The 26578-nt window shown below is 40.1% G+C and overlaps 1 protein-coding gene across 3 annotated transcripts in view; it reads left to right on the top strand.

The window, feature by feature from the left end:
- Positions 1–647: 647 nt before the first annotated feature.
- lrrk1 (leucine-rich repeat kinase 1) overlaps positions 648–26578 on the top strand; it is an 84621-nt gene continuing 58690 nt past the window's right edge. Inside the window, exons 1-5 of one of the 3 annotated variants that reach the window (XM_061042724.1) lie at positions 648–806; positions 2306–2450; positions 21548–21738; positions 23397–23568; positions 26387–26566. In XM_061042724.1, the coding sequence (XP_060898707.1) occupies positions 2435–2450; positions 21548–21738; positions 23397–23568; positions 26387–26566 (559 nt within the window). In that variant the 5' untranslated portion in view covers positions 648–806; positions 2306–2434. Of the gene's footprint in view, positions 807–2305; positions 2451–10926; positions 11429–21547; positions 21739–23396; positions 23569–26386; positions 26567–26578 lie in introns of those variants that run through there. The other 2 variants (XM_061042715.1, XM_061042732.1) reach the window with 2 other exon arrangements.

Here is a 26578-nt window from a genome sequence, read left to right as displayed (position 1 = left end):
GCCTATAACAGCATCCAACTAAAAGTGGTTTGACATATGGTAAGTGAACTTGTAACCACAAAGCCTCCACACCAACAAACATAAGGTCTTTTCTCATTTTTACTGGAATATGATTTTGAATTTATACAGCAACCCCTCCTCCATGCAAGTTCCTATCCTTTCTATGAATATTATAACCCTGTATATACACTGCTTCATCTGAGAATGTACAGTCGAGATGGGTCTCTGTGACTGCCAGAATATGAATGTTACTGTCAATGTTAATGTAAGATATTTCAGCAAGCTTGTTTCTGAGACTGCAAACATTGATATGTGCAAGTTTCAGTCATTTTCGAGGTAACATAGCCAACAATGGCATACTTTAAAAAAAAAAAAAGATAAACATATTCCTGAGACACAACAGGTTATATTTTGCCAACCATTCTTGTTATTCACGCGATTTAGGTATTCCACTATTGATTTTTCATAATAATAATTATTATCTTGATTTGATTTGATTTCTTAAAGTTGTGTCATTGTTGTATTGTTGTTTTATTTTGTTTTATTTCTGTATCTAGCTGCAGTCGCGTTATTTTGAAATGTAGTCACGGAAACACCTCGGTTGATGTCTCTGACTTTACGTCGCGTGCGTCTCCGTGCTGTCTGGATTGGAAAGTTTTTGTCTCGTGGAATCAGGAAGTCCAGTGAACATTAGTGTCAGCCCGTATCTTCTGGACTAAAAAGCTAAGTGTTGCGGCAGAGGAGGGGGGGAGTCTCGGGTGGTGTAAACCGTGTCGTTGCAGCTCTCTTGACACCTGGACCATGAGGTGAGTGTGGACACAATCCACTCTGCTATCATTATGTTTAAAACCCGGACCGGGAGCGCTCAGACCCAGTACGAGCTGAGAGCAGCCCCGTGACGTCATCAGCAGAGGAAAAACAAACGAAACCACGTTTATATCCAGAACAATGTGGAACAATTCAGAACATACAGAGGTCATTATTCTTCGAAAGCGAACACTGTGAGTTTGTTAAGTAGCTTATGAAGCTCCTCTCACCCGGCTGAGCTATTCTTACCCCACAGAGAGGCTGTGATTTGAAAACGAGCTGCAGAAAGCTGCACACTCCTGCTCTTTGTTTACCTTACATTCACATTAATGACGCACTTGTTTTATTGCTGTCATTGTCAAAAACACTCAGACATGCATCTGTGTGCCAAGGTGAAACACTTCTATGATCAAAACAAACAAACAAGTAACTCAACTTGTTCTGAGAGATGAGATGATATGACATGAATGCATACAGACAGGGAGCCAGGGTGAGACAGGAGCTCCGTGTGACAGGCCCCCCAGTAGTCTGTCCATACTGGACCGCTCGGTGGAAACGGGGCTTTCTAAGACTATAGCAGGATAGACGCTGGTCCAAGCCAGAACCAACCCTAACTATAAGCTTTATCAAAAGGGAATGTTTTCAGCCTTCTCTTGAAGGTAAAGAGGGGGACTTTTACTAAATTAACTAAATAACAAAAAAAATCCAATTGTTGATAATAACGAAGAAAAACTATTTTTTAACAAAACTAACTAAAATACAATAAAATTGGTGTCTACTTCTATTATCATTATTCAAATCTTAGGGCTGCTCAACTTCAATAATTAACATAATCCCAACCCGTCTATTAATGCATGGAAGTTAACAGTGGAAGATATTAAAGAAATGGAAAGAATTACACATAGGCTAAGAAACAGAGAAGATGAATTCATGTGTTACTGGAGTAAATGGATAAAGGAAACAGATAAAGTGGAATAATAACAGGTATGTAAATTAGATTATATTAAATTAAGAGAGTAGTCAAGGAACAGCTCATGCATCTGGTCTCTATGACTTCACTGTGAGCATCAAATGAGATCTCTCACGAAGAGGATGTGGATACAATCATTTTACAGGTGGTTATATGGACCCTGAATTAACATTAAGGATACTTCTTATTGATAAAATGCATAACGCTGACCGATTCGAGGCCAAGAAGGCTAACCTAGCTTAAAGTTAACCAATAAGTTAGCTAAAAAAAAAACATGCACGTACTGTACCTTTCTTTGTGGGGTGTTGTAGTGGTGGATGAAGTTAGGTACCATGGTGGTCATCTCACTGATCTTTGAAGTGCACATTTTATTATTTTTGGAGCACTCTCCATAGTGTAGCGCAGCCTCCGTGCCTCTTGCGTTGGCCTGGCCTCTGCTGCTGGTCCGCTTCATGGGCCCTCCAAATTGCACTTTATCACCCAATCATGCGTCAGGTTTGTTCACTGCTTCTCGCTCTCTCTGTTCAGGATGACTTCTGGATCCAGGACTCCTCTCTGTGCTGAGAATCTGCCCAGACCTTCAAACCAGTGACTCCAGTAGGAATGTCCTGATGGTTAATTGGCCTTACCCAGTTCACAGGAGACACTCCCAGCAACATGGAGCAACAAAAAGGTGAGTCAAATCCCTGAATCTAATTGGACCTCTCTCTAAAACCCCTCTCACACATCAAATACAGACATTATTGATATTACTCCAGGACAGTCAGGTCCTGATCATTTTAGGAAATGTCAGCACCTCACAGCGTCAGCATCAGACGCTGTCTCACAGCCCATAATACCTGGTTTGGTTGATGTAGGTGAAAGGGGGCGGAGTCTGAGTACAGCGTGCAGGAGTAACGTCCCACTATATCTTGCAACAACTTTATTTAAAGTGACGCACCTCTCCGCTGTACATGCAAACAAGCAATCAATATGAGCATAGTATGTTTGAATGTTGTATTCAGTGAATTGAACATTAATGTTCATTCAAACAAACGTATAATTTATGTTTATAAATGAGAGAGGAGAGGAGGGTGAGCAGAAGAAAATTCTCGACGAGCACAAAAACAAAACTCTGCTAGGATTACTTAGAGGGATGTGTTGTGATTTTCAACTATTGGAATAATCATTAACTTCTAAAAAAAAAATCTAAGTAGTCATACACCTTTTTAATCTCATAATGATTCCATTCATTTTAACGATGCCTGTGGTTGTAACGCTGTATCACCGCCCAACGATGGCTGTAGCGCATCTGACATCAGTTTGCAAACCGCCATTAAATGACAAACGAAGAAGAAAGCTTTAGTGTCAGGTTACACGTCTGTAGAGTTACAGACTGAGGAGATGCTAAGAAATCAACCTAACATCTTTTGAATTAGGGAATGATCTTTTTTCTTTACATAGGTCAGTAAATGATCAATTAAACGATCCATTATTTAACATAATACCGTTAAGTTTAGTCTTGTTTAAGGATGAAATGCAAATCCCTGGTAACTTATATTCTTGTTTCAAAATGTGTTTGTGTCTCTACTTTTAGATAATACAGATCAGTGTAAAGTCGCTCAGAGACAGACGATTTTTACTTCTGCTTAATTATGATGCATTCTAACTGATTACTGCTTTGTGCAAACGGGAGTGAAGAGGGGGTTGGAGGTGTGTCACTGGAGGAGAGCCAAGGCTTAAGAATAGCGGAAGGTGTGCTCGCTGAACTGTAGTTTGTTTTGGTTTAATGCTGGTGCTCAAGGGCGACATCTACTGGATCAAAAAGTCGCCCATTCTTCCTTTAATGTTGCCATAATTATCAAGGAGGTTTTCACGTTTAATGGCTGTCTTAAACAACACCGTAAGAACACACCTGGCAATTGATGCATGTTTGTAGTCCTTCTTCAGTAGGTTGTAGTTTTGACACGGCAGACCCAAGTGATGTTTGTAACATTAGCCTAGTGTAAGAACAGTCTGACGCTCATATCACCAAAGTTCTCTTTTTTTCTCTTATTCACACTTTTCACTGACCCTGTGACATTTTTCATTGAGGTTAAAGTGAAATTCAAATGTGTAGGGTAACTGCAGCTCTGCTTAAATTAGCAGAAAGAGAACTGAAACCACAATAGTTTTAGAGCCAAGAGCGTATCTGCTGCACTGTCTAACTGTCAGTGTGAACCTGACTCAGTCAACGCAGGGACAACGTTTATATCTCATGTAACACAAACACACACACATGGATATTTATATTATCTCTCAGCAGGTTAATGGAGGCTGTAGTGCGGTTGTGTCGTAAATGATTAAACAGTTCTTAATCAAAGGAGATAACTGCTGGAGATGCAGGACTCTGATTGCATTTTTTTAGATTAGATTATGTTGAACTGCCTATCCATCTTTTCTTCTGCAAACAGGAAGTTGTAATAAAGTGTTGTTGGCCTTTTTGTCAACAAGTGAACACATCTGTAAGGCTGGTTTACTGCTGTGGCCTCCCAACAAGTGTTTGATCACTTTTTATAGCGTATCATTGTATGTTTTTTTTCCTGTATACCGTCCAGAAATGTTTACAGAGTACAACTAGGTCTAAACTAAATTAGACTGTACAGTAAGCCTACTGAGACTTTAAAGCTGAGTATTAGAATCTGGTACAGTAAATTATGTTTATCAGCATACAGAGGTTATGATTATGTTTATTCTGATTTATTTCTTTATTGCAACAAGGTGATATTATTAAGCCCTCACTGACTTTATGCTGTTTTCTTATTGCTTCCGTCTCATCATAGTTGGTATTTACGAGAGAGAGTGAAATAGCTGAAGATAGATTACAACACTACCCTCTACTGGCTAGGGCTTAAAAAAAAACATCACATAGAGAACTGCTGCCAAAAAACTTTCATCTTAAATTTTAATTACAAAAACAATGTGTTTGAGAATTGAGGCAATATTTCAAAACGTAGCATCACGAAGCTCAAGGGTATGGTCTGGCAGTAGCTTACAATGTAGGGGACTTGGGTTGGGAACCAGAGGGTCGTCGGTTTAAAGGCTTTATATGTGATTTTTTGATCCAGCAGATGTCGCCCTTGAGCACCATCATTAAACCAAAACAACTTGCGCTGCATTGTTGTGTTAGCATGCTAATGCTAGCGATCTTTATTATGCTCGTATCTTCACACTGCATGTAAATTTACCTGAAATGAGCGTGATCTAGAAACACAGTTAATCAGTGAGTACAGCATGTTATTCTTCTTTTCTCTAGTCCCTCAATTAAACAACTTTTATACGCGAGGGGAGGAGTCAGCCGGCCGTCCAGGCGATGTAAACAAACTGAAGATAGGACTCTGAAAACATCACAGACAGTGGGACTCGGGTGTTACACCCATTGTAGACAGTCATGACTCACAGAGTTATTTTCAGAGGATATACTTGATTTATATTATATTTAAGTGTGAAAAATCACATATGAAGCCTTTAAGTCCTGGTGCGGACAAAAATATGGAAGTTCTTCTGGTAGCTGGAGAGGTGTCAGCAGTGTGTAGCAGCCCCACTCTGACATCTCGGGCCTATGTGTGTGTATGTAAAACTGGAATTTCCCTCAGGGATGTGATCAGTAGATTATTATTAAATTATTGATTTACCTTCTCTTTTTTTTACAGTGAAATTACTCATGTTCCATAGAAAAAGGAATAGACATGAAATAAATATATTATTTCAGTGCCTCGTCCCACAACTTCAAATGCTGCCTGATTCTGTCTATCATCTCACTTCACAGCCACTGCCCTCTGCTACAGACCAATCACAGATCAGTGGGTGGGAACTCACTCCCAGAATCCAGACTTAACGTCCACCATATTGCTTGGAAGCTATGCTAACAGGCTCTATGGAGAAAGCAGATAATGGAGAAAAAATATAAATATAGCAGCGAGACGGCTGCTGCTGACAGGCCGGTCTTGTGTTTTGGCTGCTGCGGCCACTGGCATTCTGGGATTTGGTGTCTTTCATCCACATGAGCCAAAAAGACACTTTCTGCCTTTTCTCGGTCAAGAAGGCACCAACTTCAAAATGTATTTCACATTTCTACTACATTTATGACCCAATGTCAATACAGATTCATGTTTCAACAGGTGAAGTATCCCTTTAAGGGACCTCTTCAGTACTTGGGTAGTGAACTGGAACCTCTCCAGCTGCCAGACCAAATTGTATACATTGGTCTTTACTGGGACACACTGAACTACTGCTGACCAACAACTACACCATACTGTAACAGTGTTTCCCCTAGGTTTACAGCGTTGGGGGGGTGGGGACAAGCCGACATGGCGACACGACGACACGACGACACAAACACTTGAAGGAATCTTGATGTTCATGTGTTACTTTTAATGACAGCTGTCCTTTTCTATCGGAAAGGTATCCTTGATGGTATGAGTTCTTTCCCTGATTTCCGACTCTATACACTATCCTATCTCTACAATAAAGGAACAAAAAGCCCAAAAATGAATCTTTAAAAAATAAAAGAAATAAAATAAAATTTAAATTTTTTTAATTGACCTTCAGGGGGGGCCGTTGGGGGGAAACACTGCTGTAATAATGTAACATTATTCTTGCTGTATTGTATCTGTAAAGTATTTTATTAAGTTTTAATCTTGTTAGCACTCTGTAAGCTTTTAGGCTCATGGACCAGATGACTAGAAACGTCTCCTATTTCCATGCCGTATCTGAGATCTGTTATATTTACTGGAGTAGTGAGTGATGTTTGCATTGCATTACAGCACAAGTGGATGGTGATTGATTGTGATATAAGTCAAATCCATATACATAAACTGGTCTTCCTTTTCTGACGGTGGTGTAAGCAGGGATATCAAAACGTACCTGGTAATTAAAACAGGTTAAAGCACTAAATAAAGCAGTTTCACTTTAAAGCAAAGTGTTTCTGATCTCCTCCAGAGGACACAGGATGTCTGCTGACGGGGCTGCTTGCTGACGTAATCCAATCCTTTAAACTGATGTCACATTGTCATTTAAAAAAAAACAATCTCCTCTTCTTTGGAGGATAAAGGGAGTTCACTTTCTCTTTTGTGCCATATAGTTCCACTTGTTTTTTCCTCCTCCAGTAGATGTCTGCTTTCTGTACAGACAGCTCGCTCTACTAATGATTTGTTGGCAGAAAATCAACGTGTCCTCCTGTGTGAGCATGTCTCTCCTTTGGTTCACCCTGTTGAGGTTGAGCATATACAAGTATCCCAGGGCCATATTATGGATGTGATCATAGCTTTTAACAAATGTAGCATTAAGAAGTTTATTGACAAATGAACTCAATAAGTTGTGTTAGTATGGATTATATCCACTTATTTCTTTACAACATTCAGTACAGTATTTTTATTCTACTTGTACAGTGAAAGTAAATATATCTTATTTTTGTGTTAAGTGAATGCAGGCTTCAGAAATGTATTAAAAATAATGGTGTCAGGTGATGACTCGGTTTAGGCTGAATGTATTTTATTGAGATTTATACCAGTGACATCGAGATGAAGTCCATCAGGCGAAGACTTTGCGAAAAGAAATAAAAGTTCCTCTCTTGTATCCTTTTGAAGGTTAATGGTAGATAATGTTTTTTATATGACGCTCAAACAGAAACTGGGAAAAGGGGCTTTTGGGTATTCTGCACCCTCAGCCTGGAATCTGTTGCAGAATGAAACTCAAGAAAAACTTTCAGATTGACTGATTGAACTACTGAGTCCCAGATTTGACTCATAGATGGTTCTCTTTTAAGTGAGTGTTTTATAAATTGTGATTTGTCTCCCTTTGTGTCTCTGCTACTTTGTGCTCGTGCTGCTGACTGTCTCAGCCAGGTCTCCCTTTGAAAAGAGGTTTTCAATCTCAATGGGACCAACTTGGTTAAATAAAGGTTAAATAAATGAAAAATCCAAACAGGACAATGTGAAAATGTTTGTCCTTCCAGATATGCTGGGGAACCAAACGCTGACAAATGAAACATTAATTCATGTTTCGTGAGATCTGTCTGCGAGAAGAGACGAACGACCACCTTTTTAAATAGATGGTCTGTAAAACTTTAGTAAGTTAGGACTGTCTCATTTCTGATATGCTTCTGTCAGCATCATGCACAAATCCTGCTCATTGTTAAAACATTGAATTCTTATAATAAAGCCAGTAATGATGTGATCTCAGGGTCTGCTGCTTCCACTTGTTGCTTTGCCTTTGCATGTTATGGTGACGTGCCAAATTTGACATTTTTGAGTTTATTGAAAGTTTGCAGTTAGGACAGTCAGTAAATGAGAAACAAAAAGTAAACTAAAACTCTAAGAACTCTGGAAATAAATGAAATATTTCCAGTATGCATATAGTCAAAGATAAAGTACCTGAAATGAAATAATCAAACCTGAATGAGCAACATGTAACTCTGACACCTAGTGTTTAAAACGGGTACTGCAGTCCAAATTCAAAACATTGAAGAGAGCTGTCTCCTCCTACCCTCCTACCCTCCATGTTGCCATTTGACGGACACTGAAGCTTCAGTGTTTATCCAGCTCTGCATCGGTCTTGAAACTTTTCTGCTTTCTAATGTCTCTCCATTTTTCAAAAGCATCTCCAATATTTATCCTAGTGTTAACACGTTTCTGCTTATTAGAAAATTGGGCTTTAGGTCTGAACCAGTTTGCTTTAACGCTTCGAACACCTCGAACGCCGTTTGCCTGGCGGGCGTCCAAAGCGGCTGTGTGGGGGGTGCCTTTTAAAACCACCTTCTTTCTCAAGTCAAAACAAAAACAGAGCATTCAGGATCAAAACCGAAACTTAGAAGGAGGATATACTGGCTGCTGCATTGTTGTCAGAGAAGCCAGCACTTCAACATAGTATGTTTGTTTATGTCTGATGATGTGGTGAGGTCATTTTATGATTTAATTCAGTAGATATCTTACATACTGATCTTTTAATAATAAAGTATTGTACTGCATGGAGTACCAAGATACCAAGAATCATTCACTGTGATATGATAACACAAGTTCATGTTTATGTTTTTCTTACAGTTTAATGTGTCTGTGTAAAACTCAAACAGGAACATATGAAAGGTCGGGTAGGACTTAATTCATTTTGCTTCATGTATGTGAAATTTCTGAAAGGTGAGTTAAAGATTTGTAATGTAACTGAAAGGGTTTGTTTTAACATTCACATGTAGGGATGATGTCTTCAGGAGTGATTGTTATGGGTGGCTGATTTAGATAGAAACATGTTTCTATAGCACTGATTTAGAGGAGAAGTGACAGAATATCTGCTAACTTATAAATAATTGTATTACATGGATAAATATAATGTCAAAGTTGAAAGTGAATTTCTCTGAGTTTGTACCAAACACAATATTGGGCAGGGCATAACCACGACTTTCCACAGTCTATTTTAACTTACAAATGATCCTGAACAGACCTTCAGTCATAACTGTGATGTCACACACTGTGTTCCTCACCCAGGGCAGGGCTCATTTTGTAGAGTGTAATGTTTACTTTAATGGTTTGTGGTGAAGATGACTCAGTGCCACTTTAAGACTCTGGTCAGATGTTCTGATAGTCCAGCCATGTTAGGATGTCTGAGAGGTAGGAGAGAAGATTTGAGAGTAGGGTTGTCAAGATAACAGAATTTTAAACTCTGATGTGATTCTAGTAAAAATCAAACCTTATTGATACCTGTTTGAAACCATGGCAACCAAAATAGAAGTCAAACTAACCCAATATTGGGTCATTTCTTGATTTTAAAGGTCACATTTTCAACCAGTTAAAGTAAGTCTCAGAGCTCCCCAAAACATGTCTGTGATGTTTCTTGCCATAAACCCTCTCTGATGATCTTGTATTTTATCATGCCTATAAACCCCTCTATTCCAGCCCCGCTCAGAACAGGCTGTTTCTGTGTCTGTGCAAGTGAGCTTTGTACGACCACGCCCCCTCTTTCTTGCACCATGCCTACTTGTTCACAGTGAGAAGGCAGACTCAGAGGACAGTACAAAGACCTAGCTGTGGGAGTGTCACCCACCTAATGGGAGGGGCTTTGTGATGTCACAAATGGAAAATCTCCAGCCATGTTTGAGCAACATTTATCTGAAAAGTGGAGCAGGCAAAAGACAGAGGATAGACTTTTCTCATAATAGGGAGGTTTGTTGTCAGGCTAGGGACACATATAAGTGTTAGAAAAATACGAAGAAGTGTATACATTTGCATAATATGTGACCTTTTATAACCAAGGCAAATGTCTGCACTTAACATCTGTCTAAACTCTACAAATACATTGGCAACATTTCAGTGCAAAGTTGTCCCCTAAAATTGGTGTCATGGTTGTTAGCGTCAGTGTTTGTGAGTTAAATGCCTAGAGGGAACTATTTTTTCCCCCAGTTACTGAAATATTGATCTTTTGAATGCACTCAACCAGCACTCAAGTAAAGAGACACTGTTTGCTCTGCATTTAACCCTTTGCGTGTGTTTTTTAACTTAGGGTCTTTTTCATTCTTTTGCACAGGTTTATTGGGAGCAATCCTTTTGTGAATCAGACCCTTATTTTATAACAAAGCATTGAAAAAAATCACATTTCAGGGTAAGGGTTTATCAAAGATATATTTTTTAACATCATGCACAAATGAATATACATGAATGTTGCTTCACATACATTTCAGGAACCTCATGAATAACATTTACATTTCAAGGAGAGATCCTTGGAGTCTTCACTGGCTAGGCTACAGATTTTATAACTGGAAAATGTAACACCAGATGATGGGAACGATTTCTCCTCCTGCATATTCCAGTATGTGCTGTGTCCGCCATGAGGCAAATGAGGAAAAGAGCTATTCAATTATTTGATTCATTGAAAAGGCTAACCTTTTTGTTTTTTCTTATTCATTAATAAAAATGCTCCTCTGGTTTATATCACAGCGAGCTGATGTCTGACTGTTGTCTGGACATTTATATCTGGATATTTTTCTCCAGAAACCAAATGGTCAATCTAATCATGCTTCCGGTGGGATGGAATGAGATTACAGCAGATTACAGCAGAGACGGTGTGAAAGGGAGAGAGAGGTGCGGCTGTGAAACAAAAGAGCATCATTCCTCCCCCTCCTCCTCCTGTCCCCCCTCCTCCTATTCCCCTACCTCTCCCTCCCTCCCTCCCTCCATCCTCAGCCCTTCACGGTGCAGGAGGAGGCAGATCAGATAACAGAGTCAGGATGGCTGAGGATGCTGTGTGAGGGGGAAGCCGTACATGTGGGGATGTGATGGAGGCTGGAGGATTGATGAGGAAGAGGAGGATTTTTCTGCTCGGCTATGAGCAGGTCAGTCGGAGACAGGAGACCTACAGCAGCATGCTGAGCGGAGCGTTGTTCATGCTGCACATGTAGAACTGCTACTCCGCACAGACTTCTGAATCTGTTTCCTGACATCTGATCCGTGCTGATCCTCGAGCTGATCACTGATGTTTCTGACAATCCACTAACCTGAGTCTGATGTCACGCGCTAAATATACTTCACCTGAGTGTGTGGATGTGCCAAAGCCTGTTTGAATGGAATATGTCGGAGGGACATGGACTGTTGACAAATTTAATAATTTAGAGAGAAGTGATGACACTGGAGTCTGTCCTCTGATCAGGTGAGAGGAAATTTACTCCTACAACACATCTGTACGGCAGGTTTGTTGATGTAAGGACATGGATGATATAAATAGTTAAAAGCATGAATAAATCATGAAGCCAGTTTGCTCAGTCAGAATACAGTGGGTCTGGAAAGTATTCAGACCCCTTTACATTTTTCACTCTTTGTTTCATTGCAGCCATTTGCTAAAATCAAAAAAGTTCATTTTATTTCTCATTAATGTACACTCAGCACCCCATCTTGACAGAAAAAAACAGAAATGTTGACATTTTTGCAAATTTATTAAAAAAGAAAAACTGAAATATCACATGGTCATAAGTATTCAGACCCTTTGCTGTGACACTCATATTTAACTCACATGCTGTCCATTTCTTCTGATCCTCCTTGAGATGGTTCTGCTCCTTCATTGGAGTCCAGCTGTGTTTAATTAAACTGATTGGACTTGATTAGGAAAGGCACACACCTGTCTATATAAGACCTTACAGCTCACAGTGCATGTCAGAGCAAATGAGAATCATGAGGTTGAAGGAACTGCCCAAGGAGCTCAGAGACAGAATTGTGGCAAGGCACAGATCTGGCCAAGGTTACAAAAGAATTTCTGCAGCACTCAAGGTTCCTAAGAGCACAGTGGCCTCCATAATCCTTAAATGGAAGAAGTTTGGGACGACCAGAACTCTTCCTAGACCTGGCCGTCCAGCCAAACTGAGCAATCGTGGGAGAAGAGCCTTGGTGAGAGAGGTAAAGAAGAACCCAAAGATCACTGTGGCTGAGCTCCAGAGATGCAGTAGGGAGATGGGAGAAAGTTCCACAAAGTCAACTATCACTGCAGCCCTCCACCAGTCGGGGCTATATGGCAGAGTGGCCCGACGGAAGCCTCTCCTCAGTGCAAGACATATGAAAGCCCGCATAGAGTTTGCCAAAAAAACACATGAAGGACTCCCAGACTATGAGAAAGAAGATTCTCTGGTCTGATGAGACCAAGATTGAACTTTTTGGCTTTAATTCTAAGCGGTATGTGTGGAGAAAACCAGGCACTGCTCATCACCTGCCCAATACAATCCCAACAGTGAAACATGGTGGTGGCAGCATCATGCTATGGGGGTGTTTTTCAGCTGCAGGGACAGGACGACTGGTTGCAATTGAAGGAAAGATGAATGCGTCCAAGTACAGAGATATCCTGGAAGAAAACCTCTTCCAGAGTGCTCAGGACCTCAGACTGGGCCGAAGGTTCACCTTCCAACAAGACAATGACCCTAAGCACACAGCTAAAATAACAAAGGAGTGGCTTCGGAACAACTCTGTGACCATTCTTGACTGGCCCAGCCAGAGCCCTGACCTAAACCCAATTGAGCATCTCTGGAGAGACCTGAAAATGGCTGTCCACCAACGTTCATCATCCAACCTGACAGAACTGGAGAGGATCTGCAAGGAAGAATGGCAGAGGATCCCCAAATCCAGGTGTGAAAAACTTGTTGCATCATTCCCAAGAAGACTCATGGCTGTACTAGCTCAAAAGGATGCTTCTACTCAATACTGAGTAAAGGGTCTGAATACTTATGACCATGTGATATTTCAGTTTTTCTTTTTTAATAAATTTGCAAAAATGTCTACATTTCTGTATTTTTTCTGTCAAGATGGGGTGCTGAGTGTACATTAATGAGAAATAAAATGAACTTTTTTGATTTTAGCAAATGGCTGCAATGAAACAAAGAGTGAAAAATGTAAAGGGGTCTGAATACTTTCCAGACCCACTGTACATTTAGTCTCTGTTTCATGGATGGAGACTGACAGCATGTCGAGATGAACTTCTCCCAAATCAATTTAGAGTGATTCAGCATGAGACCTACTAAACATTCTGAAGCAGGTGAAGCACACTGATACTTGTGAGATCAAATGTAGATTGTTTCAGTGAATCAGTGGTGTAACGATCTGAGGGGGAGCTAAACTGTTAAGCACTATGATGTGTTTGGCTAACTGAGCTAGCAGCTAATGCACGGATTCTGTTTCTGCATTTGATATATTTCAGTCTTAGACAGTTTGCAGATACATTTTCTTGAGTTTTGTAATAAGAGAAAAACAAATCAATTTTTTTGTCTTTTAATTGTTCTATTAACATCTTAATACTGGCCTTACACCTAATGACAGTCACAGTGAAATTTAAAAAGTGGAAATAAAATCCTGAGAGTTGAGTTAGGGCGCCCTCCTTTGATCTTGGTCATTTGGTGTAAGGTGGTTAAAACACTCAATCCAAGCTGCAAAGCAGTCTTTGTCTGATTGTGGTGTTCTGTGTTTAGGGCTGCAGTATTTCAGACCACTGTTCTTCCTTCTCCCACTCTATTGTGGTGAAAAGTGGAGGACACGTCAAAGAGACATTCTCGCTCTCTTCACAACTCCAGCACTTTACTCGTCCTTCTCGGTTTTCTGCTTTCTGCTCAAAAGTTGTAGTTGTAAAATTCCTCCTGGTGCATGCTGGGAAATAATCTCAAAGGGAATCTTGTTGTCGTCTTGCAGTAAGTGATCCTGCCTGATCCCAATCTTTGCAAAAGTTTGTCTGAGAATGAAAACCTGTGTGAGATGCTGACAGTGTCTTCAGATGTGTGAGGGTGTCGGACATTAGTCTTTGAAAAGTGTTTTTAAAAGGCTTCTAGCGTATGGATGGAAGGCACTGCACCTACAGATGAGGAATTCATTCAAGTAATAAGCTGGTTTTGGGTCATTCGTTTACTGTGGGATGGTTAAAAAACAATGGAACCCCTCGTCCATCCCATCTTTATTTCCTGCATGTCTGTTCTGCCTTCAATTCATATTCCTAAGGTCTGCACAAATGTTGTTATTTTATCCTTTAGCTATATTTTTTTTTAATTGTACATCTTTGTTGACATAATCCTGCTATGATGAAATTAAAACGACAGAATCCTTAGCTCTCTCTTCCAATCAGAATAAAGCCTCTGTTATTCCTCTTATATCAGATCCATGTAAACAGGAAGTGACCACCAATGATCGCCGGTTGCTATTTTTGCTGCCTCCTGCTGCCCACATCCCATTTTACACAGCAAATAACATAATGCATAAAAGTGTCATGAAATGTCAACTATAAGAATCAAGAGGTCTTATCTATTCTGTTGCAGAGAAATGACTGCCCCAATTTATGTATAATGTGAGATCAACGAGCACAGGATTCTGCAAACGTGGCCTTTTAAAACTGTTGATTGTTGTCCAGTCAGAGGGGAAATGTCTCTTAGATACTGCAAAGGGATAAAATGTGATTTATCAACTCAAACCATAATTTAACTTAAATGCTGAAATTGTCAAAATGTGTATTGTTTCAAAAACAATAGGCGTAGCCTTTTATCTATTTACCTGTTCCTTTTTTTTTTTTTTTTTTTTTTTTTTAGGAAAAGCATTCTTCACACATTAGTAATTACACATAATAGCAGAATAATTGCAAGACTCCTCCCTCAAACTTTCAAACATTGGAGCACTTTCTCTGCAGAAAGAGGGGGGTATGATGCTCGCTGTATATTTAACAATTTAGCTCTTCCAAAGATTTTTTCATATTCAAGTAACATTAATTAAATTGAACTTATTTACAAAAGAACACAGGAAGCTTTCGCCTTGGAGGGGTGGAGAAAGAAAATAAGAAAATGAAATTAAGAGCAGGTTAATGGATGAAAGAAAATGACAAAACTTAGGAAATAACACCCATGTACTCCAATAAGTCAAATCAAATCAGGTCTTATAGGTTTGACATGTTCAGTCTACCATTCCTTTTTAATCTTTGAACATTTTTTTAAATAATTTTAGTACTTTTTAGTCTTTATTTTCCACACTGTATTTTATTTGATATTCTTAATTGTTTGAACATACACTGCCTGTCCAAAAAAAAAGTCGCCACCTGGATTTAACTAAGCAAATAGGTAAGAGCATCCCATTGGATAATAACTGCATGGGCGATTATCTTTCAGCTGGCAACAAGTTATTTAACCCCAAGTGATGCAATGAGTAGCTTCTCATTTCTTAAACAACTATGCTGAAAGACCCATCCTGTGGTCGTGGAAAAGGAATCTAAGGAGATTGCAGAAACTACTAAAATTGGGTAAAGTACTGTCCAACACATTATTAAAAACTAGAAGGAAGATTTCCCCTGTTCCACAGTGATCAGGAGGCAGATGAAGTGATGCACCCATCATGCCTAGTGCCTACTGTACAAGCCTGTGGGGGCACTGCTATGATCTGGGTTTGCTGCAGTTGGTCAGGTTCAGCAACATGATGTGCCCAAAGAATGAGGTCAGCTGACGACCTGAATATGCTGAATGACCAGGTTATTCCATCAATGGATTTTTTCTTCCCTGATGGCACGGGCTGTTCCAAGATGACAATGCCAGGATTCATCGGGCTCAAAATGTGAAAGAGTGGTTCAGGGTGCATGAGACATCATTTTCACACATGGATTGTCCACCACAGAGTCCAGACCTTAACCCCATTGAGAATCTTTGGGATGTGCTGGAGAAGACTTTGCGCAGTGGTCCGACTCTCCCGTCATCAATCCAAGATCTTGGTGAAAAATTAATGCAACACTGGACGGAAATAAATCTTGTGACATTGCAGAAGCTTATCAAAACAATGCCACAGCGAATGCGTGCAGTAATCAAAGCTAAAGGCGATCCAAAGAAATATTAAAGTGTGTGACCTTTTTTTTTGGTGGCAACTTTTTTTTTGGCCAGGCAGTGTATATCGCTAACTTCATGCTTTTGATCGCCTCATATCAATCTTCTGTTTTTTTTTTATTTATTCTGTGACTGACTCGATATTGTTTTGTTCCTCAATGATCTCTCGAGTGTAGATTGATTGGTTGAACTTTTGCCGTCTGGATTCCAAAGAACACGTCACATGTTAAACAAGAATTGACATTTGTATTTGTGATGATACCAGAATCTGAGAACAAGAACAATATTAATACCGGTTTGATACCATAGCAACACAAATAGAACCCTCTATAGGGTATCAAATATTGTTCACAGAAATTGCAGGCAAACTATTTCACACTGTCACAAATATGTTGCCCTACCAAAACCCCGCCCACATATTTGTGCTTAGATAGTGTCACCTGCTCTGCGGTCTTTCACTCACTTTCATTTTGGTTATTACGACTGAAGATCTGAAGTTTTTCTTGTTTTTGTCTATTATTAAAACATCAGAGATTAAATGGTTTAAAACATGCAGTGTTAAAGTATCTTGAATTTAGACAACAGTAGATGCTTGACCTGTAGTTTTTGCATGAAAGCCTGATCATAGAAATCTTTCCACATATGAATCATGCAAACATATGTCCTCATTTTAGTCAGTCTGACCTGGAGCCTTTCATAGAAACAGGAAGTCTGTGGTGTGTTCGTCAAAAGGCTCAAATATGAAACATTAAAAAGAGACACGGAGCGATCAGTGGACTAAAAATATGTTTACAACACTGATCCACAAGAGTGTAGTTAAGGTCTGAATGAAACATGCACTGATGTAATCTGCTTACTCTGACCTTATTAAGCAGAATGGTCATGACCTGTTGATCCACCTTAAATAGGGCTCTTTGTCAATGTTCCTATAAAACTCAGTGTTTTCATGGTTGCCAGCCAGAGCATTGTCATTTATTCAGATTTGGGTTCATATTAATCCCTGGCCTCATGTCACCTTTCATTGAAATCAATCCAGAGAGTTCCACTCAGCTTGTGAACAGATTTTGAACATCACTTTTTTACCAGCAGCACAGGTACAGGAAGTCAAATATTGGTACCAAAAAGCAGAGAAAAGTTGGATTGTAGCTTCCCTCGTTGGTATACTGGTCCTCCACTGGAGGTTTTATGTTCAAAATAGGCCCGGTTCTTGCGTTGCTCTGAAGGTTTTATGAAGTTAGATAGATAGATACTTTATTGATCCCGAGGGAAATTCAAAGCATCCAGTAGCAGGTTACAAAGACGTACATGACATGAAACATTTGTTACATACATGTACATAAATATTAACCCGAAAAAAGATTGAAAGAATACCCCTAGATGAATCAAACTTAAACTGTGCAATTAAAAATAGACTTATACAAGAAATGTACATAACCCGTGCAGGGATAAAAATATATGTGAAATTTAAAGAGGTCATATTATGCCCTTTTTGGGGTTCATATATTTAATCTATGTACCTACTAAAGTATGTTCACAATAGATAAAGTTAAAAAAAAGTGTCTGTTTTCATGAACTGCCGCTCGCTTCTGACTCTCTCTCTAAGGCTCTGAAGTGTCCACGTTCAGAGTCCCCACGTGTGCCAAGTCTGATCTGATTGGTCAGCCTGTCGGCTCTGTCGTGATTGGTCAGTCGCTCAGCACGGTTCTCGGAAATGTCCCGCCCCTTTTACCATATTGAGAATGCAGCCACTCTGGCTCCGAGGGGAGCATAAACATTAGCACCTTAGCACTACTGTGCTACCGCAGGCTACGGCATATCGTGGGCGTGCTACAGAAGCTAACGGGCGTGCAACATGAGCTGCAGGGCTTGCCACAACGAGCCAATGGGCTTAGATCAGTGATCTCACACTGACAAGACGTCACACTGGCAAATTTTTATCGAGGGGGGCTAGAACCGAGCGTTACATGCAGCTAATGCTACAGCTAACAGGAGGACGAAGGAGAAGCAGCGTTTACGCGGACTTTGAATTTTTGCAAATAGATGTGCCTAAACATGCACAGGACACTTGGAAAACACATTAAAGAGCATATAAAACCAGAAAAAGCAGAATATGACCCCTTTAAACAAGAACCTATAAACAGTTGAGTTAAAAAAATCTGTAATTAGACCTGAATATAAAAATAAAAAAAAGTGTTGACCTTCTGAGATTGTGTTGTTTATATATGAAGTAAAGTTGTCAAAGTGTTTGATACTTGGAAACCTTTTCGATATCACTTGTTTTAAAAAAAAAAATTATACAATCTCTGTTATTTTAATGATTGATCAAAAAGTGACAAAGCTTTAAAGCTCTCCAGACATATATTTAACCAAAAACTGCTGCAAGTGAAAAGACAGAGAGAGAGAGCACTGTCTCAATTGGCAACTTCTGGGTACCCTTACACAATTTTTGGCATTACACAAAGAATTACTCAATATTGGGTGTCCAGGGCTTCTATTTGTGTTGCTGTGGTGTCGTACAACCAAAGTCAGTGCAGTACTTCGAGTGTATGTTTCCACTGATCTTTTCTCTGGAGGGGTGGGTGAAAGGGCAAATCTAGTAGTGGAGTAGATGTTGATAGCCTCCCCCTCCTCCAGCTCTCCTTTTGAGCTTTCTCTGACAGGTCATGTAAGGCTCTGAAAGGGGAATATTGATGATGGGGGGGCACATGTGGGTCTAATGGTTACACTCCCCCAGGCTTTCTCCTCAGGCTCAGCAGGCCAGTCGGACTCTGTGGGTCTTAATTATTGATAGAAAAGCCTCTGCATGCAGCTCAGACGCAGCAGAAAGAGGAAACACAACGTTAACCATTCTGACAGGAAAACATTCAACAGCATGGTGATGACAGGATGTTTTTTCATCTCATGCTTTAGCTGCTTAAGTTACAGGCAAAACAATCATCATATAATGTGTCAAGAACTGCAAGTGAAGATGTGTGACAGTGTGAACTAATCATATTCTGAATCTATTCTGTGGACAGACGGAGAAAGTCAAAGGTATAAAGTAACATTGACTTTATCTTGGCTGCTGTCCTTAAATAATCTAGACTTGAAATCTAGCTGTATTTTTTTAGATCACTTGCGGTGGTATCAGCGAAACACCTGAAGGTCTTTTTCATTCTATTGGATTTTTCGGATCCTGATAGATCTCAAACTCAGGCTGCTTCAGAAAGGAGACACTGAGCTATTCCTCTCCCTAATGTAACGCACATTCTTCAAGATATAAAAATAATGGTGCATCACACACACACACACACACACACACACACACACACACACACACACACACACACACACACACACACACACACTACAGGATATGAATACCTTTGTATGAATACAGCCTGAGGGGGCATCGCATCAGCAGAGGCAGATAAACAGACTGACTCCAACCTGCTGGAGTGATGCTCTGTTGTGAAAATAACAAAACAAAAAGGCTTTTAAAAAGTCTGGATGAGAGAATGTGGATGATGAGGTGTCTATTAGGCGTGGGAATGACAGAGATAGGAAACCATACAATACAACACTGTGTCATACAATAAGACTTTGTAATGATGTAATTGATCATACCAAGTCACTTTAATCATCACTTGTCACTTTATCTTGCCATTCTCTGCACATACTGTCTCAATTCCCTGCAGTTTACTTCATCATTCATTCATTTTGTTCTTGTATATACCCCCTATTTTTATTTATCTTATCTTATCTATTCTGTTTAATGTGTATTTTGTATTTTGAGCTTACTTGTCTGTGCTGCTGCAACGCCCGAATTTCCCCTCTGGGGATCAATAAAGTATTATCCTATCCTATCCTATGTGATACGATATGATTCTTTACACATGGCCCACATTGACGTTAATACCAAAAACAGCAATTCTGTAATAATTGACAAATACATGCTCCATCAAATTACAAAAGGATACGACACTTTACCATAAATTACGATATGACACGATATTGTTAGATAAGACGCTACTATACGACAGGAAACTGTTAGATACCATACGAACTGATACTGGAAGATATGATTCAATATACTACAATATAATCAGGTACAATAAGAAAAGACACGATACAATACAGCAAACTACTTACAAATCAAATAAATTATACATCATTTAACGATATGAAACTTCATGATTCTGTTATATGTGATACGATATCGTAGGATACAAAACGGAACCATATGATTTGATACAGTACAGTTTGATTTTATACAATACTATATGATTTCATGGTTGGTTGGACAAGATACGATGTAATATCGGACAATTTGTTTTGTTACGATACAATACAAACGAGTTCGTTCAAATACGAAGGCTGAAATTGGAGATTTTGGGTGATTTTTGTGAAATTCAACTTTAATTTGTGGATTTCCTGTCTGTTTTTTTGATACGCTGCAAGAGGATTTTTAGTCCGTCCTGACAAGCTTAATATGTGTACCAATTTCCGTGAGTGTACGTGAAAAAAGCCTTTATGGGCAGGCCATTTTGAAAATTTCAAGGGGGCGCCACTGAGCCATTTTGCAAAATTTGTTTACGAAACGACCAAAATATCAAATTTTTCGCCAGACCTGATGACGGTGTAAAGTTTGCTGAGTTTTCGGCCACGTTCAAGCCCTGAAATTTGCGTTTACTTTGTGTCGAGAAAGAAGAATAAACATTTGGGTTTCAAGAGGGTCCTACGCACTTGTCAGTGCTTCGGGCCCTAATTACAAAATAACATTATATTAGACAACATACAATTAATATGATATGATACAGTCCCATAGGATACAATACATTTCGATGCCATATGATAGTGTTGTAGTCAAGACCACACTAGAGACCAAGACATACCTGATCGAGACAAGACCGGATTTAGATTCCTAGACGAGACCAAGACCTTAAAAGAAAACAATTTTGAGTACTACAACTCTACCATATGATATTATTTGATGTTATATGATACAATAAGACCATTTGATACTATAGGATACACAACAGTACGATATGATATAATACAGTAAGACATGATGTGATTTATAATATCATGTGATGATACATGACACTTTATGATATAGATATTTGATAAAAGCATTCCATACTTGCGTCACTGGAAAGCCAAAAAACTCTAACAAAGCCTCATTTGCAATCATTGTTTTTGCTCTTATAAAATAGAGAGAGAGTGATTTGAGCTCAGTGTCACTGCAAATTCCACCAGACGCTGTTTCACACTTTGCACTAATCCACTCAGCTGCACCAGTGAGAGAATTCTTTAATAGGGTGACCTAGTTCTGGGCATATGCTGCTATCAAGACTACAGTATTACAATGATTCCAACCTGCTACCTGATCCTCTGCAGAAATGCTCTTTTCTTTTTTAACTCCCGTTGATCACAGTTTTCCCCCCTGTGTCCGTCCTCTGTGCCTTCAGGGCCGGGGGATCAAATGGGGGCCAAGGAGTCGTTGCTGACGAGTCCGGAGCACGGCCCTCCTGTGGTTCCTTCTCCTACTCTGGAGAACATCCAGGACGCATATAGAGATGGAGAGGAGGAGGCTGCCCGGGAGCTGATCCAACAAGCCTGCTGCATGGAGTGCAGTGGGGGAGTACCGAACATCGATGGGGTGAGTACACTGTCTGACTGTCAGCTGCTGTTTATCTCATGGTGCTCACCAAGGTGGTCAGATATTTTATACATTGATACTTTTCGCCAGCACATGTTAAAAAAACGATACAATCTCTGTTATTTTAATGATCAATAGAATGAAATAATACGGATGCTTTGAATAAAAACTACATCTGTTACATAAGACAGGTCTGTAGGGGAGGAATGAATCGTTCAAAAACTACAAGCGTACTCTATCACACTGTCTAAATTGCACAAATACATTGGAAACATTTCAGTGGCAATATGTTGCTGATGTATTTGTGCAATTTGGACAGCATACAGGACTTTTCATGAAATGTCTGCAATGGAAACAAGAAATCTACCTATAGTGGTTGTTCAGGAGTTCTATTTTTTGGCTGTAGTTTTGACATGCTGTGGGAATCAATAATGTTTGATATTTACACAGTTTTGATCTTTACAAATGTTGTAAATAAAATCTAAGAAGGAAAAATTGATTGTTACAGCAGGGCTCTGGAGGCTGGTCGGCAGCAGCATGCCGGAAATGCTGTCTCAGCGTAACTTTCAGTCAACCTAATGACAGGCTGAGAGCTGGAGCTGAGGCGGGTTTTAAGCCTCTTGATGAACCGTTACACCGCGCCCACCTGTCAATCATGTCAGCTACGCGGCTAACTATGGATAACACGTATCGTTTTCAAAATCATGATGACAATAACTAATGGGAACTATTTCATTTTGTGTACCAGGCTGTGAACATGTTTATCTGTAGTGTAAAAACTGCTTTATTGCCTGTTGTGTGTGTGTGTGTGTGACTCCCGGTGTCTTCCGGAGCCAGCCTCAAGCGGACACAGTAGCAAACTTCAGGATTTCAAGACTGGAGGTTGCCGCTTGGTGTACACTGTACGATATCAGGCCGATTTAGACCTGATTTGGGTTGGACGACTAATTCAAATCAGGACAGATTCCAGCATGATTGCACATTGTTAGTCATCAAGTGCACACTGAGGCCAGACGGTCAATCCGATCTGCTGCTCAAGACCAGTTGGATGATTTGCACCTCGGCACCTTTAAGAAAAAGCTAAAGACCCAGCTCTTTCATGAACACCTACTAACTTAATGATGATGGTCTCCATATTATTGATGATGATGATGGTAATGACGATGGTTTTTGTTTGATAATGACGACTTATAAGATGGTTTCTATACTGATTAGAGCTCTCAAGAACTGCCCTCAATGTTGTGCTTTGCCTCTGGTCACTTCCTGTCAGCACCTGTGTGTCCAATCAGACTCAAAGCTGATCGTTTGCTCTTACTGACATTGTTCCCTTTTTTCTAGATCCTTGCTTGTGTTGTACTTACTCTCTGATGTACGTCGCTTTGGATGAAAGAGTCTGATAAGTGAATTGGAGAATTGTAGTGTAGAATGATTTTCTATCATGTTTGAAAATGTTGGTCTACAGTGACAGCAGAACCATGAGCTGATTCCCCTACTTCAGGGCTTTTTGTTTTTCCTGATAGTGCCTGCACAAACTGACAGACAGCGTCTGAAATTGACAGCAAGCATGCGTACTTAATTTATCTTCTTATTTGTTATCCTTTAGCTGTTAGTTAGCCAGTTATTATTGGTGATGCTTAAAGTTTGTGTGTGTGTTGTAGGTGAGTCTCCTGTGTGTGGCCACCCAGCACGATGACAAGCAGAGTGTGTGTTACCTCCTGAAAGAAGCCCACGTCACTGTGCCCGCCCAGCCCTCCAACAACAACCCGGCCATCCTGGCGGCGTATTACGGACACAGTGAGCTGGTCAGAGAGCTGCTGGACTCCATACCAGGTGAGAAAAACACACAGCTCAACATTCAATGTGTTGGCTCATAACAAAATGTTTCTTAAAAAAAACCCCAAGGCTGTCAATCAGTTGAAAGCAGTGCACTGTTTTCTCTTCTGAGTTGAGAGTCAATGTTTTAAAGACAAAAAAATAAAATAACTTCAGAGGAACTTTAAAAACAAGTCACGGTCCACAGAAAGGACAGCATTCAACGCTCAGATGGAGACAAACATTCAGAGCAGTTTGTGAGGAAGCTGTTTTGGATCTGTGTTCTGACTGAATGCAAAGCTCTGTTTTGGCCCGTGCTACTCTCACAGGATAAACCCAAGGGTCATTTGTGTTGGACTACCAAAACCCAGGAATAATTGTCCTTCCAGATATAACAGAAAACCAAACTCTGTCCCTTCTGGGTTCATATCATTCGCCTAGAGGACCTTCCAGTTGGGTTAATCTCCCCTCATCCTCTATGAACCGTGTCTGGATGAACTTTCCTGCTGCTTCCAGCTACTTGAGGCTGATCAGGTCCCACTTTGATGACCTGTTAGCTAGGCTCGGTACCACGATTTCTTTGATGGACACCAAATACTGGTGTTTAGTTTCAGCTGTGCAACAATCCCAGAGCGGCGGAATAAACATTAATCAAACACTCTGAAAAAGATGCTTGGTGCAAGCTTACCGCGGCTAACACTAACAAATCTGAGAGATGGGGATGTGTCCTGTAGCAACCCACAATAACTAAGGAAGAGGCCATTTTTCTAATAATGCTAACCCTGATGATGTCACGATGATGTCATCAGGGTGTTCTCAGCCTAGACTCAAAGACTATAAAATCTCAGGTGTATTTGTTGGTAAGTAAAGGCTGGGCTTTAAAAAAACAGAAAGAGTCTGTGGGAAATGTAGGATTACGTGTTTATTTTTTTCTACTATTTTTTGAATCCTCAACAGTTCCCCAGCTTTGTGAATGTGAAATACTAAATTACAGAAATCCCTCTTTGTTTTAACTGCATTAATTTATTTTCTTTCTTAGTGTTTCTAATCTGCTTTCTGGTTTTAAATAGTTACCAAAGTACAAAATGAGAGAGAACTTTGCTCTAAATGTAGACGCTGACTCAATGTCTTTATTGTTTCTTCAGATTGTTGTTGAGCCTGAACAATACCTTAGTTACATGTGATACGATTTAAGTTAAATAAAAATTTGAGTTCATACACACATTTGGTTTGCTTTGAAAACATCACAAGATGTTAGAAGCAGAACTTTCTCCATAGTGGAAGCTGATATAGCAGATCTTTATATACATCTCTATTTCCTATAAAGTTGTGAAAACAGATAAAAACAGAATGTGATGATTTACATGGGTGTTGTTCAGGCAAGCCGTCCATCAACGATCCCGTGAGGAGTGGGGGTGGGGGGGAGGAGGGTGGGTTGTTCTGTTCTGAAATGCTTAAAGAAACACCTGGTGGATCATCTCCCAGTTAGTAAGGTGCAGTGTCAACAGGTTAGTAACATGATGAGTAATGAGGAACAATTCACTTTCAAACTGACAGAAATTCATCTCAGTTCACAAACGCTTACTGTTACAAGAAAAAGGGATGCAACAGAGTGGTAAATATAACCCTGTCCCAACTTTTTTGGATCCTGTTGCCGGCATTACATTCAAAATGAGCAACTATTTTTCCTTTCACTCTCCTCTCACTCTCCTCTCACTCTCCTCTCACTCTCCTCTCACTCTCCGTTCACTCTCCTCTAACTCTCCTTTCACTCTCCGTTCACTCTCCTCTCACTCACTCTCCTTTCACTCTCCTCTCACTCACTCTCCTCTCACTCTCCGTTCACTCTCCTCTAACTCTCCTTTCACTCTCCTCTCACTCTCATTTCACTCTCCTCTCACTTTCCATGCTCCTTAGTAGTCGGTGAAGTTGTGCCAGAAAACTCTACTCTGCTTCTCTGAAAATCTCTGAGACTCAGCTCTCAGTAATCTACTCAGTTTGAATTAACTGGTCTATAGTTTTAAATACCGGCTTAATTTTCTATATTCTTTGGTCTAAAGATTGTTTAGACTGAGGTCCTGTTTTCCTTTTCACACATGTACCCCTGAGGCAAGCTGCCCCTGAAATCTTGATCTGGTTGCTCACACATGCACCTCAAGGTGGTTGACTTTCCCTGTCAGACAGGAAGAGGGGCGGTCTGAGGAGGCAGAACATGACGTTAAAGAACAATGCGGATATGGCTGATGAAGCAACTGAGTCCAGAATTTTCCTGAATATTTCCTACTGTGGTCTCAAAAGGGCTCACATTGACTTCATACTGAAATATGCTGGCAAGAGAAAGTCTGAGTAAAGTCGGAATGAAAAGGTTGTCTGCCAGGAGCACATGCAGATCTACCTGAAAAATTAATATTTTCAGGACTTTCCGTGTTTGTGTGAAAAGCTGATTGCTGTTTTTAGACTCTGATAATGAAAATGTGAGCCTGTCATGGTAGAGAAAGCACCTTGCCCTAAAGGATTATGTTGCAGCCATTACAGCCTGTTTCATGGCTGCAAGAAATAAATAGAAACAATCCCTCACTCAATTAGATATTTATACCTCATAGTATTTAAAATACGAATTCACCATAGATCTGTTTATTTGTTTTATTTTATTTGCACTCATATGCATGCTATTCTTCTTGTTTTGTTTTTACTGCTGCAGCACTTGAATTTCCCCACTAGGGATCAATAAGAGATTATCTTATCTCATATTGAAAAACCTCAAAAAGAAGTGAAGATTGCAGTCTTTGTTTAGTTTTGGACTCCTCTCCTGAACACCACTCTGATTCTCTCACAGGTCCATGTCTGAGGGGAGACTTGTTGAACTGGATGCTGGCCACATCCTGTCAGCAGGGTCACCTGGACGTGGTCCGGATGCTGGTCCAAAGCTATGGAGCTGATGCCAAGGACTGTGCCATCCACACAGATGAGTTTGCTGTCATCACCGGGCTGCCGCTGTACGCTGCTGCACAAGCAGGTAGGGGACGAA

This window comes from Labrus mixtus, chromosome 1 (assembly GCF_963584025.1).
Source record: "Labrus mixtus chromosome 1, fLabMix1.1, whole genome shotgun sequence".
NCBI classification, from domain to species: Eukaryota; Metazoa; Chordata; class Actinopteri; order Labriformes; family Labridae; genus Labrus; species Labrus mixtus.
The sequence above is the reverse complement of the archived record's forward strand: the minus strand, read 5'-3'. Positions and strand labels throughout refer to the sequence as shown.